Raw genomic sequence first — 15,793 nt, forward strand, 5'->3', positions numbered from 1 at the left:
AGGGGCACCATTCTGCTGACCTCAGGTGAGTAATCTCCTCTGGTTCGAAATCCAGAAGTCTACTCTGAGAACCTTGTGGGTCCAGTAAGCGAGTTTTGTGTTTGCTTTTCTGCACTTGAGAGGACTCATCTTGGAATAGATCCAATTTAGAAGGTATAGACGAAACTTCATCTCGACTAGCATCAGAAGGCGGTGGAGCGCTAGCAGGACCCTGAGGTTCAGAGGATCCATTAACATGGTTTAACAGAGCGTCCTTGGCAATCTTATAGAGGGCCCTCTTGTGGGGACAGGGGCAGGGCGGCTCAGTCGTGATCGATGTAGAGAAGTTAGACGATGTGCTGTGTCCTGGAATGTCACTACCCAGTTTTTGGAGTGGTTAGCGCTTCACAGGCTGCGTGAATGGTCGCTGTGTGACTGCCAAAGCCTTATTCACAGACTCCTTAACAGAGTTGTCCATAGCTTCCACCAACTGCTCTTCCAGGTGGTACTCATTATGAGCTTCATAGTCGTTATATCCTTCATAATCTTCCTGGTAATACACTGCCATGACAGGAATGTACACAGCTTCAGTGCTTGATTAATTAAATTAGGAAGAGTGAGGGGGATGGGCCACCCCAGACTGATTAAATAATGTGCTAATGTCAAGTATTCCTGAATAACACACTCCGGCCAGGTTCATGTGGTGAGACCAGCCTGCAAACCCTAGAGCAAAGGCTCTTATAATGTTTTACAGCCTCAGGAGGGCGTAGAGGAGTTATAATGGCAAGCGCTAATCTAGGCGTTCACTTCTGAGTTAAGCCGTGCTGCGCAAACCTCACTGGCACCTTGCGCATGTGCTATCGGGTGCCCACAATAGAAAGAGGACTGTGCGCGCTTCAGGGAGCGCTGGCACATCCTCTTCTCCTCGCTCCCACTCCACACGCAAATAGAAGCAGGACACTCGTCCAATCAGGGGCGACAAAAACTGCTATGTACAGAAGGAAATAAAGGCAACATTTCTTAAATAAATACACCACAAACTCATTGATGCAAGCACTGTTGTGCCAGCAAGTAGGATGGGGATTGATGGATCACGTGTTCTTCTATGCACCACCACGCAGTGCGAAACCTACAAGTCTGAATAGACTCAAAGCACCTCCAACACATTCAATAAAGCACCATGAACATCACACTTATAAACAAATGAAGAATCATATAAAGCACATATCTTTGGATCTTTGGAGCAGCTAAGAAAGATAATGGACTAGGGGACAGGAGGTCTTATAGGCCTTCCCTGGCTCTTATTGGTGAAAAGGGTGATGCTGTCATAGGGAAGCTCACGGGAAATTAAGTTTTTGTTGTGTTTTACTGTAGCATGATTGTCTGCTGTGTTTTTGCAGTAAAGTAAGAGATGTGTTGAAAAAGCACATGGATCAACGTCGAGGTGATAATTGAAACCACAACTTTATTTGTTCGACAGGACATGAGGACACAGCTTAGTCAAGTGCATAAATGCCAGTAACGACACTCCACTCGTATATATATTCCCCCACATGTTTCAAACCATAACAACCTGCATGCCAGGGATGGTGTGCCCACCACACCTGAACCACAACACCGAGTAATGAGCGAGAGGAAATCTCCAAACATTCCAAACACTGCCCCCGTAAACCCGCACAGCATTGTTAAAAACGTCAATAACTTTTGTAGGATCTGACCAAGAAGATGTTCCAACTCTCACCATTTTTGACTGGACCATGTCACCTACAACCACTGTCTGCTTACACCCAACACCTTTCTGTTTCCCCATTAAAGCCTCTCTCATTTGATCTCTATATCCTTCCACCCTACTTCGTATAGTCTTGAAATCAATTTCAGCTAAATCATTCCTGTATCTCCTCTGATTCTTCAGCCACCATAGGACCAATCTAATATATTGCTAGGCTTACTCTCCCTGAGTAGATCAAAGGGACTCACTGAAGCCACGGAATTTGGCGAAGTTATACAAGTCAGTAACATAGACTGTAATACTTTCCTCTAATTCAAACCCCCCCTTACAGATAACTAACTAGCTTTCTTGACCACAAGATTAAACCATTCCACTTAACCATTGGCCTCTGGTGGACCACCGCAATACGCCTATGTACAATCCCACACTTATCCAGATACTTTTTCATGCAATCACTTACAAATTGAGGACTATTGTCAGTTACCACTTTCTGGGGAATGCCTTCCCTACGAAACACTTCATCCAGGAATTCGACAACACTCTCAGAAGTGACTTCCTTCACCATCTTGATTTCTGGCCATTTAGACGAGTAATCAATCATGGCAATACCTCCTGCCTGGGTAAAACGAAAAATAGACCAATGATGTCCAACCCCAATTTCCGCCATAGCGCACTAGGTAACTCAACCATATGAGGATAAGATTATAAAGCCTTCGCAGTTTTGTCACTTAAATCACAACTCATACACTTCCTGACATGATGTTCAACAAATGTGGGACAGGGGTGCGAGATTTCCTAGCGATTATGTCTCAGTGTTATGTCTCAGTGTTATGGTTCAAGTACTGTGGTCACACTATTCCTGGCACGTGGGTTGTTAATGGTTTGAAACATGTGGGGATATATATATATATATATATATATATATATATTCACTGAAAAAACCATAGGTTTCACACATGTTATAGTTAGCTGGACATTTCACTCGTACAAAACCATTGAAATTCCCCCGTTATAGTTAGTTCAGCTAACTATAACTCACGCGACCGCAATCCACTGCTGATGACGTCACATATTACATCACTGATGACGTCATCTAGTGAGTGTGTGTTTCTGTAAAGTTTAAATATGTATAATATATATAGGGAAAGGCCCGTGGAAGAATGAGTGGCTGTACAAGTGTGTGAATGGATGATTTTCTAGGTGCATAACTGACTCTATAAGTGAGTCATTTGAGATGTCATCAGTGATGTCATGAGTGATGTCACTGACCATGTCATGAGTGATGTAATATGTGACGTCATCAGCAGTGGATTACGGTCGCGCGAGTTATAGTTAGCTGAACTAACTATAACGGGGGAATTTCAATGATTTTGTACGAGTGAAATGTCCAGCTAACTATGTGTGAAACCTATCGTTTTTTCAGTGAATTTGCAAGGTTTTTTAAATGCTAATTCCTAACTATAACGTGTGTGAAACCTATGGTTTTTTCAGTGAATTTGCAAGGTTTTTTAAATGCTAATTCCTAACTATAACGTGTGTGAAACCTATGGTTTTTACAGTGAATTTGCAAGGTTTTTTAAATGCTAATTCCTAACTATAACGTGTGTGAAACCTATGGTTTTTTAAGTGAATTTACAAGGTTTTTAAATGCTAATTTCTAACTATAACGTGTGTGAAACCTATGGTTTTTTTAGTGAATTTGTAAGGTTTTTTAAATGCTAATTTATGTATGTATTATTATATTTTTTATATATTTATTTTACAATAAACTACCTATGTATATAGTTATAGATTGACTGTATCCTGTAATATGGAATGCCTCAGCTCTTTTTTTCTGAATTTGGATAAAGTTGAACAGCATAGTTAATATCTTCTATAAACTTATAAACAGTTTAAAATGTTTTTTTTTTAAGGGTTTTTCACGGTGCGCGCACCGGCAATTTTTTTTATTAAACAAAATGGTTTTTTTTTATTTACGAGGTCCTTTAGGGACCCCCTGAGAAGGTCTAGGGGGTCAGGGACTCTCTACCCTGCCCCCTTTTCATGTTCTCCACTTGTGTTTTTAGCTCTCTTCTGCCTCTAAAACTCAAAATGGCGGCTGGGGGGTGCGCGCACCCCGCGATTTTTTGAAAAAATAAAATAAAAAAATAAAATGTTTTTTTCACCCTTCGGGGTCCTTCAGGGACCCCCTGACAAAGGCTAGGGGGTCAGGAACTCTCTACCCTGCCCTCTTTTCACGTTCTCCACCTTTCTTTTTCACTGTCACACACAAAATGGCGTCCGACACTTCCTGATTGCGACCGATTGGAATGTTGACTGACATCTAACCACCAATCAGAATTACGCTCGCGGACATTTGGTGCGCGCACCGTGCGCGCACCGTGCGCGCACGGTGCACGCATATAGATATTTATGTACTTTTAACTGAAATTTTCTCAGGAACTACTGAACAGATTGACACCATATATGCAAAAGGCACATGCCTGACCTGAGGACTACCTCTTTGCCAAATTTCAAGTAATTCTGTTCAGCCGTTCGGGCTGTACCTTCGACTAAAGGTCCTATGGGAAAATGCATGGGGAAAACCCCGCTTGACGAATCACCCCGAGACTTTCAGGGTAGGAGCTGAGCGGAGCGCCCCATTAGTTTTGAAAATTTCACGAAGATAAGTCAACCGGCGCCAAAGTTATTCAAAATAGAATTTTCAGATTTCCTATGGGAACTCGGTCCTAACTATATCTATCTACTGGCGACCGCCAGTAGATAATACTACTCCACACGTCCAATGATCCAGTCAGCGTAATTAGGAGAGCATTCACAGGTCCTTGCTTCAGATGTTATTTATTTGTGCAAAAAAAAACCCGCACTGACAGACGCGTTTCGGCAATCTGTCTTTCTCGATGTCAGTGTAACCAAGTGTAAGACACCATTTTAAAGTGCAAAATGTGCATTACGTGATTTAAAAACATAGAAATAGAAGATGGCTTAATGAAGTTACTAGCCAATGTATAATACATGGCAGCCATCTTTGAACCTGTTCCAGACATAAACATGTCAATGCATGATCAGTACTTCATTATTATATCAAATAAGTAAGTGGTTAAAAAACATTTCATAGTTCAGATGTCTAATAATTATTTAGGATTTCGATGTGAAAATTTATCCTATGAAAAGTTTAAAAAGCGGCTTATGAAAGAGGTTGTATCATAAATTGATTGCCACTTTATATGCCACTGAAAGTACTGACAAAATACCACAATTGCGCCCTGAATGCGCAAACATGTATAACGGAATAAGTGAAGAGAAAGTGAGCAGGAAATAATGAATTAACATAGTTGTTATTGGAATTGGACTACTCTAAAAGGTAGCCTATTGCTGAAAGAGGAACAGTAAGAGTAAAAGTGGGGGCAGACAGGATCGATGTAATGCTCCAAAATCACTCCAACTGAGCCCAGAATTCCTCATCGATGTTGAGGCCTAAAGGGGCTCTTGTTTGTAAATCAATTATGTGTTTGGATTCCAGAGCTCTCAATGCTCTGGTCCTGCCCCCCCCCCTCTTTCGGTCTTAGGGACTTGATCAATACAGATAACTGTAATAAGTTGCAGTCACTTTTATGCATTTGTTCGAGATGATGAGCCATCGAATAAGTCTGATCTTTCTTGGTGATGGCTCACATATGTTCCAGTAGATGTTTTTTGGCTGGATGGATTGTACTGCACACATACCTCTTTGGGCAGGGACATTCCAAAACATATACAGTAAATTCAGAATTGCAGTTCAAAAATTGATTGATGTTTCTAGTTTTTCTTATCATTGTACCACTTTCCAAGGTGTTATAATCTTGTACTTTATGGCTATGTTTACACGCCTTGCAATTCAGGCACGGAAAAACTCCTCTCACCTTTGTTGTTTGTTGTACAGGTGACCCAAAATGGCTATGTACTAGGTGATTGCCTACAGTTTTACTGCGCCTATATGTTATCAATGGATGCACTGGAATCACACTTTTCAGAATAGTGTCAGTTCGAAGGCTATCCCTATTTTAAAAAAAACTTTGGACTACTTCTGAAGATTTAACATTGGAACGTGTGATCATTATGGCAGGAGTAACTGTGGCTGTAGTTTCAGACTTGGGGGTCTTCGGTATCAGTAGTTGTAGTCTATCTATTTTGTCAGCTTTAAGAGATGCCTGGTGTAAAATAGTAGGGGAATATCCTCTGTTTTCAAACCCCTGAAAGGCCTCTTCTCTTGCCTTTTCATACTCTCTGGAGGTTGTACAGTTTCTGTTTAAGCGGAGGAGTTCCCCATAGGGGATGTTGTTAATCATACTCTTTGGATGGACACTCCTAGCATGTAACACAGCATTTCCCGCTGTAGGTTTTCTAAATAGGCGGGTTGGAATTCTAAAGTTCTCTATGTATACCTCCACATCTAGATAGCAGACACTGGTGTTGCTGATATAGCCACTGAATTTTAGATTTAGGTTGTTACAGTTGAGGAAGGCTACATATTCTTCAGCAACGATACATTACCTACTGGCGGTTGCCAGTAGGTAGTTATAGTTAGGACCTATTTTCCATAGGAAATCCGCAACATTCTATTCCCAATAACTTTGGCGCCGGTTGACGAATCTTCGCGAAATTTTCAAAACTTTTGGCCAGCTCCGGTCCGCTCCTATCCTAAAAGTCTCGGGGGGATTCGTCAAGCGGGGGCCGAGAAAAAAGGGGGGTCCCAAAACATGTTTTCCCCATGCAATTTTCCATAGGAACCTTTAGTCGCAGCTACAGCCCGAACTGCTGAACGAAATTACACCAAAATTGGCAAAAAGGTAGCCCTTGGTTCAGAGTCGTGCCTTTTGGTTAAATGGTGTTAATCCGTTTAGTAGTTCCTGAGATAATCAAAAGTAAAATCACATATATATCTAGGGGCGCGGTGGATCCGCGCACCCTGAGCGCACCCTGCGCGCCCCCTCCCGATCACGAGCTGCATGCTAATTGGCTGTCAACTTGCTGTCAACACTCCAAACCAGGAAGTGTTGGCAGCCATTTTGTGCCTCGGTAGAACCGAGGCACAAGGAATCCTTGAAAAAAGTTGGCAAAACGCAAAAAGGGGGCAGGATAGAAACACCCTGACCCCCCAGGCCTGCTTAGGGGGTCCCACAAGGACGCCCTGGGCCCCAATTTATTATTGTTATTTTTTTTAAACGGGAAGATGCACGCAGGGTGCGCGGATCCTGCCAATAAAAAAAAAAAAAAGGAAGCACGGGCTCCCGCGTTTCGTTGGTAATTAGCCCCCGGGGCTTTATAAAATTATGTACGGGGGTCTCACAGCCCCCCCCAGCCCCAGGGGACCACCACCCCCCGGGGCTTCAATATTCATGGGTAGGGGGACTCAAAGGCTCCCCAAGACCCAGGGACCGCCACCCCCCTGGGCTTCTTTAGAATATATGCAAGGGGGTTCACGGCCCCCCCACAGCCCCGGGGACCGGCACCCCCCGGGGCTTTTCACGCGCAAGCGTGCGAGCATCGCGTACAGTAATACGTATGTGTCACGTATGCGCCTGGAGTCGCGTACCAGTCGCATAGCGATCGCACACGAAAATACGCACCCATCGCACATCCTACGCGGATCCTACACAACAATCCTAAAATGGCAGCTAGGTTCCACGCAGTGATCGAGAAAGGTATGCTTTGGGTGCGCGACTCCCCCCAAAAATTGGAAGAAAAAAAAACAATAAAGAAAATAATATAAATATACTTAAAAAAATATATAAAACAAAAAAAACTTCGTTTCAATATTTAAAAAAAAAAATTTCCCCCATTTATATTAAAAATATATAATGTAATTTAAATAAAATATGTAAAAATAAATAGTTTAAAAAATGTAGAAAATCAGTATCAAAAAAATAAATATAACTATTATTACATTTAAAAATTGTCATCTAAGAAAACTTTGAAATTCACTGAAAAAACCATAGGTTTCAGACATGTTATAGTTAGGAATTAGCATTTAAAAAACCTTTGAAATTCACTGAAAAAACCATAGGTTTCAGACATGTTATAGTTAGGAATTAGCATTTAAAAAACCTTAGAAATTCACAGAAAAAAACATAGGTTTCAGGGGTGTTATAGTTAGCTGGACATTTCACTCATACAAAACCATTGAAATTCCTCCGTTATAATTAGTTCGACTAACTATAACTCGCGCGCCCGCAGTCCACTGCTGATGATGTCACATTTTACATCATTCATGACATGGTCACTGACATCACTGATGACATCACTGATGTCATCTCAAATGACATCACTGATGACATCACTGATGACATCATGCACGTGACAATCTGATACACCTCATCATACACTAGTATAACCTTTCTTCACTCATTATAAAATATGGAGTACCGTATTTGAAACCATTGACACGCCAATATAAGTTTCTAAAAACCCACTCAGTGATTTCTAGATCTACACACACATCTAAACACTTACCTATAGATTCACTCATACATGCTGACAAAGATCAATCGAACACTATCAAATATACTTATACACCTACTACTTATACACCTACATCAACATTACACACCAGCATACATCCTATTCACGTATGCAGTCGTCCTACTCACTTATGCAAACAATTGATCATACTTACATTTACTCAGCTACACACTTATACAAACACCACTTCATTTATTCATATAGATAGTAACTCATACTTAGTGTGTTATATAATCACTATTACAAGTATACAGTTATCCATACAGTCACTCATAGAATCACTGAGTCTTATGTATACTTATTTATATACAACAACTGTCTTCATACACTGCCTTTTATATTTCTACTTTGTTAGACATGTATCATTGAGAAATATATTTACTCATCACTACACCCATAAAGACATTCACTCACCCAAACAACTGTTTCCACATGCAGTCTTAACCTCATATACCTACTAAATCAACTATTTACACATCTTTGGACAGTCACACACCTCCCACCCAACCACACACACATTCACTCTCCCATAAAAATACTCACTTAACTAATCAATAACTAATATAGACTTTGACATAGCTAGTAACCAACGTATGCAGTAGTTTATACAACAAGAGACAGAGTGATACAGATATTCACACAGTTTAATCACTATCCCATATATTTAGTGAGACACTTTAAATGTATCACTATCCCATATATTTAGTGAGACACTTTAAATTAGTCACTTAAACAGTCAATCACACTGCTAGTAAATCCTCCATCCAGACACTTATACTTCAACTCATTCTTCAATGCAGATTGCTATATATATAATACATATTTAAATATCGAACCAAACCACATTCACTGGATGATGTCATCAGTGATGTCATCAGTGATGTCCATTTGAGATGTCATCAGTGATGTCATCAGTGATGTCACTGACCATGTCATGAATGATGTAATATGTGACATCATCAGCAGTGGATTGCGGGCGCGCAAGTTATAGTTAGTAGAACTTACTATAACAGGAATTTCAATGGTTTTGTACAAGTGAAATGTCCAGCTAACTATAACACCCCTGAAACCTATGGTTTTTTCAGTGAATTGTCACGTGCACATTTCACGCTCATGCACACACAAAGTCCCTGCTACCTATGTCTATGCAGCAGGAAGCATAATTTGAGGCTTCCGATCCTGATATAGAATTGAAGTAAAGACTGGTGGATGCCACCAACAGTCGTGAGGATACACGCCACAACTCAGGCGAGTAGCTTCCTATTTGGTGAGTGAATAAGAACCCGGTAGTGCGGCAGAATAACTGAGTGTTTCTTCTTTTTTTCTTTCTTCCTAATGTAAACAACTGTTTCCACATGCAGTCTTAACCTCATATACCTACTAAATCAACTATTTACACATCTTTGGACAGTCACACACCTCCCACCCAACCACACACACATTCACTCTCCCATAAAAATACTCACTTAACTAATCAATAACTAATATAGACTTTGACATAGCTAGTAACCAACGTATGCAGTAGTTTATACAACAAGAGACAGAGTGATACAGATATTCACACAGTTTAATCACTATCCCATATATTTAGTGAGACACTTTAAATGTATCACTATCCCATATATTTAGTGAGACACTTTAAATTAGTCACTTAAACAGTCAATCACACTGCTAGTAAATCCTCCATCCAGACACTTATACTTCAACTCATTCTTCAATGCAGATTGCTATATATATAATACATATTTAAATATCGAACCAAACCACATTCACTGGATGATGTCATCAGTGATGTCATCAGTGATGTCCATTTGAGATGTCATCAGTGATGTCATCAGTGATGTCACTGACCATGTCATGAATGATGTAATATGTGACATCATCAGCAGTGGATTGCGGGCGCGCAAGTTATAGTTAGTAGAACTTACTATAACAGGAATTTCAATGGTTTTGTACAAGTGAAATGTCCAGCTAACTATAACACCCCTGAAACCTATGGTTTTTTCAGTGAATTGTCACGTGCACATTTCACGCTCATGCACACACAAAGTCCCTGCTACCTATGTCTATGCAGCAGGAAGCATAATTTGAGGCTTCCGATCCTGATATAGAATTGAAGTAAAGACTGGTGGATGCCACCAACAGTCGTGAGGATACACGCCACAACTCAGGCGAGTAGCTTCCTATTTGGTGAGTGAATAAGAACCCGGTAGTGCGGCAGAATAACTGAGTGTTTCTTCTTTTTTTCTTTCTTCCTAATGTATGTTTAATATTTTTATTTTCTTCTCTGTGGTGGCCTATCCTTTCTCTGTGTCTCTCTCACTCCTAAAGGGGACGCCTTGGCCCATGACTGACGAGCTGGGATATTTTATACTTGAATTTTCACACCAACTGTGAAGACAAAGAAAGGTGGGGGGGAGTGTACATGAATGTAAAAGCATAATAAGTAATTTATACTGGGAAGAAGTGTGAAAATACCCGGAAGTAGAAAGGGGAATCTGAGTTTTTTTTCTTTCCTGAAATAACTACTCCCTTCTATGCCTATGAAGGAGTTATAAGGAAGTGGAAATAAGGGAAACAAGACTTATCTCTTTGATAAAGAAAAAGGAAAATTAGAGATGTTGGAGTTGTGTTCCTCAGATATATTTACCTGGGTGTTCCAGTTTTCTCCGGAGGGAGTTGGTGTCATCAACCCGATAAGTCTGAAAAAAAGAAGAACCACGTTAGCATCTATAGAAAAGCCACCCTGATTGATTGATTGATATGGAGCTTGTATAGCGCAACTATCGCCCTACGGGCATCTTGGCGCTTTTAACTGGGACAACATCAGAAGATGAACAGAGGGAGAGTTAGGGAAAGAAGCCTGCCAGAATTAAGCTTTAGGATATAGCCAGGTCTTAAGTCCCTTGCGAAATTCCAGTAAGGAATTACACTGTCGCAGGTTTACAGGGAGCTTATTCCACAAGCCAGATGCTACTGTGCTGAAGGATCTTCCGCCGACCCTAGTGCGCTTAAATCGCGGAATCACCAGAAGACCAGCTGATGAAGAGCGAAGTTGCCTGCTTGGTAGGTAGCGAGCAAACTTATCCTGTAGAGGGGCTGGGCCCAGTCCATGTACTGCTCTGAAGGTTAGACACAGAGACTTGAAAACGACCCTTTCCCCCACGGGGAGCCAATGTAGGTCCCTTAGTGCTCTGGCCGACGACCCTCTTGAGTACACATCAGAGCGTTACAGGGCAGCACTGACATTCCTCAGTTTCATTTTATTTTAACTTTCCTTATGTTGTAGTTACATTTAAAAAAATAATTCACAAATCAGACAAACTTCCGAAGCCTTCATTACGACCATCCCTTCACATGGCTTTAGTTTTAGAAATCTTCGTTGCTGACTTACAAGTGAGCCTGCACAACTTTATTATTTCTTTATTGTGGCTGTTGTGACACTGTGATGCTGTATTTCATAAGAGCGTAGCTTCAGGTAACCTTGATCTGTTAGTCATTTGAATTCGGGTTTCAAACTCAACTGTTAAATATATTTAGATTTGTGATGTTGTGTGCGGTGTTATCTTGATCCTGAGGGGTAATAGAATGATTGTGCCTGGAGTCAACTTTGTGTGATTATTTGTCCTTGCATCATAAGTGCTGCAGTCCCTATTGGAGCTTCTCCTGGTCTTGATGCCCTTCCAAGCTACTGGCACAGATGCAAGACACCATCTCAGGGTCTATAGTTGCCTGGCTACCTTAGTTATAGATTTGTATACCATTTGGATATCTGATCCGTAACATTAATTTTAAGAATTTAGCAGTACGTTTAATTTTTTTCATCTTCATGCTTTGTCCAGATAAGAGAGAATTTGTTCATCTCTAACACATATCTGGGCCTTAGGTCTACACGGGTGTTTTCTGTGGACTAGTTAGACAAAAATTGAGTATATCGAAGAAAGCCAGCCCTTAGGGGATTAGATAGGACACAGCAAGAATTTGTTGTAATCCTTTGTCTAGAAAAAAATATTTTTTCTAGAGACCCTTCACCCACCAGGGTTGCCCCTAGGTGGCATGCTTCATCATTGGGGTTCCTCTCAATCCTCTATGGATTGAGGCGTGCAGCGACTTGCAATTTACATAGGAGCACTTTTTATTGTAGACTTTGTGTAGTGGAGTGGAATTGGAAAGAAAATCTAAAAATACCTAACTAGTTGGCCACTCTTTTATTCCCGCCCCTAGTTGGTATGGTTAAAAATCAGGGGTTTGTGTACTGAGAAGAAACCTGACTTTAATGAGTCTGGTTGTCTCAATAATGTTTTTTTGTCAGCATACTCAGTTTGCAGTCTCCAGGGAGAGAAGTAGGTTACTGCACCAGAGGCGGCTTTGACGAAAGTGTGACTACAAGCCCCTCTACCCCTGGCTTTGACCATGATGCAATAATATAGCATCGACAGAAACATGGATTAATCACTAGAACCGTATGTATACAGTGCGGATTAGGTGTGCATGTTGTGTCCTTATTACAGGATTCACTTGGAGTGGTACACATGGGGCTGGACCCCGTGGAGTCCTGATGATGAGCTATTAGGGGAACAGCTCGAAACATGTTGAAGAGAAGTCGAAATGTGTACTAATGCAATGACATATACTATGGTTGCACTTTTGTGACTTTTGTTAATAATTGGGCCTCTAATTATATCTGGTGTTTGGCAAGACATTTTGTCCTTATTAATTTTATATAGATAGACAGACGGATAGATAAGTAGACAGACAGACAGACAGACAGACAGACAGACAGACAGACAGACAGACAGACAGACAGATAGATAGATAGATAGATAGATAGATAGATAGATAGATAGATAGATAGATAGATAGATAGATAGATAGATAGATAGATAGATAGATAGATAGATAGATAGATAGATCTAACTTCTCTGTGACTGACTGCATTCTGTTCACACCAAATACATTGGAACACAAAGCAGTTTCCTTCATTTCCAGGGATTATTATAGCAATGTGTGCCTTTTGAGACCAAAAAGACTTTTGCTATTAGGCAATGTTTTTATCAAATGAGTCAGGGCCCGGTAGCTTCCACAACAATTATGTTTTACAAAAACGATGTCACCTTGCTATAACCAAAAGGCTGCTAAACACCGCCAAACCAAATGTCAATATCCATACTTGTTTATTTTCATGTTTTCCGTAATCTTGCTGAAACTGGTTTGCAACTGATTTTCTATTATTAGTTTTTGGGGAAATACTAGCATTTATCAAAACCATTTTAGTAATGAATGCCCCAAAGAAATGGTACCTAAAAGTGCACAGTTTAGCAAAACCTTTTTTTACTTAGTTGCTATTTTTATGTACATTTTATCTTGGAAACAAGGAATCATCAAACTTGCTTTCAGGCTTCTACCAGTATTTGCATTTAATCAGAAAAAATTCTGGGATAATTATAGGTAGCCTCATGTTGTTAAACTTTGCAAACGCGTATGCACACTTTTTTTTATACTGGAACCTCTGTCACTAGTGCAAGCTGAGCTCACAGCATTTTCTTTCAGCGCTTAAAGACGTATGGCTTGATTTATATCTTGGTGGACGGGTTACTTCGTCACACCAGTGACGAATAGCCTGTCCGCCGAAATATAAATCCCATAGGATATAATGGAATTTATATTTCCTGGACGGGATATCCGTCCGCCAAGATCTAAATGAGGCCATTAATATTAATGAACCATAAATACAAGTTCTACCAGCATCAGCACATCTTACCTCATCTGCAAACAATGTTCTTTCACAGATCCATAATGTAGGACTGTGAATTGGCAGCTAATGGATTTGTGCTGCAGTGGTTTCGGCCCGCTTGTCCAAAGGACAAAATAAACATGAAAACATGATGTCCTTCCTTGACTCCCAAAAATATGTCCTGCGCGTTTAGCATAGTAATTCCACCCCCCTGACAATTGTTGGCCTTCTAGTGCCTGATAATTGGGTTTGTGGTTCCCATTGAACAGTTTTTCTGGGTTGACTTTGGTACAATTTTATTGGTACAGCTGTATTCTCCTGCCTCCGAGTGAATTTTGTAGCCCATTTACAGACTTGGTCTTGAATTTGACCCTGGCTCCCTGAAGTACTTGGGTCGAGGTGCTGTGTTGGCCCTGACATTGTTCTTATGATATATTAATCATGAGGTTTTCAGTTTCCAGTTCTTGACTGGTTGTTCTGGATTTTCTCGTGAGACTAATCGTTTCACGTAGGTCTGGTTGTGGGTGCTGCTCCTTTTCGCCTTGTAACTGGGATCGTAGGATGCTGTGATCCCGGTCTGACATTTCAGGTTTCTGCCCTGGGCTGTTAAAGGAAGGTAATCAATGCTTGGTAGTCATCTGGTGGTGGGGTTGCTGCTTTGGCATATCCTCATGTAATGAGCACTGTAAAGAGGAAGAGATGAGGTGAAAAGGCGGCGATTACTTACTCGTGACATTTATTACTCCGTTTACTCTTCCTCGTCCCGTGTCCACGGCCCACCCTCACCTTCCTATGAACACGACTTTGATCCCTAGGGCTTGGGGACTACAGGAAGGTTTGTTATCGCCCTTGAGAGACGAGTAGTATGAATGGAGGGGCAGAATAGAAGTGGTAGGAGGCCGGTTTGTTTATCTTTTTTAGCTCCGCCATGTTGGTCTGGAAGGAAGTGAACACGTTATTTTTGTAAGTGCCGGGACTCGCAAGAGTGGAAAAGATGACTTCTTAGTAATCGGCGCAGTCTCGGTATTGAAGCGTACTCTTTGAGTAGCCACGCCAGGCCCGGTTCTAGCAGGTGGGCAGGGTGGACCAGGCTCACCCAAACATGTGCCTGGCCCACCCGAACATGAGCCTTGGCCCTCGCAGTGAATCTGCCAACGATGCACAACGATAATAAAAAATGTACCGATAACTCTGGTCTGTCTGTCATAGCTGTATTCGATTTCAGTATAAAAATCATAAAAGCACATTAAAATTTAATACATACAATTAAACTCAATAATACAGATCAAAATATATAACAATTTAAGTGATTCATACTGGGACTAACTCTTTAAATAACATTAATTCTGCACTTTAGCTTGCGTTAGTACAACAGCATAGTAGAGTGATCTTCTTTACAGTTCGAGTCAGATTTAAATTTCAGCCATGGAAAATCTGCATCTAATTGTAAATTTTAAAAACTTAGATACAGCACTTATGGTCATTTCATCTTGTAGTAAGAGCAACTTGAATAAGGCGGGTCTACACTGTCTCAAACCCCAGATCTTTATCAAAGGTGGTAAATATCTCTTCCTCCCCCATACGTAAAATTTACAGAATAAAACACAATGAATTGTTGATTGAGTGGAAAGGTCATCACACGGGCATTTGATTAAGTTTTTCGACCAATCATTAGTGGCTGGAAAGGTTAACAACCTAAAATAACTACCAGTTCTCAGCCGAGCTAATAACATTCTATTATAGCTGGATTGCTCAGGAGATAAATAGAGCTGCAAGCCAGGTCCCTGCAGCAATGAATAATGTTGGATAACAGATGCCTTCTTCCCCTCCACAGCCCAGCGTTGATTTTC

General features: G+C 40.8%; 1 protein-coding gene across 2 annotated transcripts in view; it reads right to left on the minus strand.

The window, feature by feature from the left end:
* CROT (carnitine O-octanoyltransferase) overlaps nt 1-15,793 on the minus strand; it is a 662,560-nt gene that overhangs the window by 415,207 nt on the left and 231,560 nt on the right. For both annotated transcript variants that reach the window (XM_085631293.1, XM_085631292.1), the window contains exon 3: nt 10,860-10,911. In XM_085631293.1, coding sequence (XP_085487419.1) covers nt 10,860-10,911 — 52 coding nt within the window. The remainder of the gene's footprint in view (nt 1-10,859; nt 10,912-15,793) is intronic.

Source organism: Triturus cristatus, chromosome 10 (genome assembly GCF_964204655.1).
Source record: "Triturus cristatus chromosome 10, aTriCri1.1, whole genome shotgun sequence".
NCBI classification, from domain to species: Eukaryota; Metazoa; Chordata; class Amphibia; order Caudata; family Salamandridae; genus Triturus; species Triturus cristatus.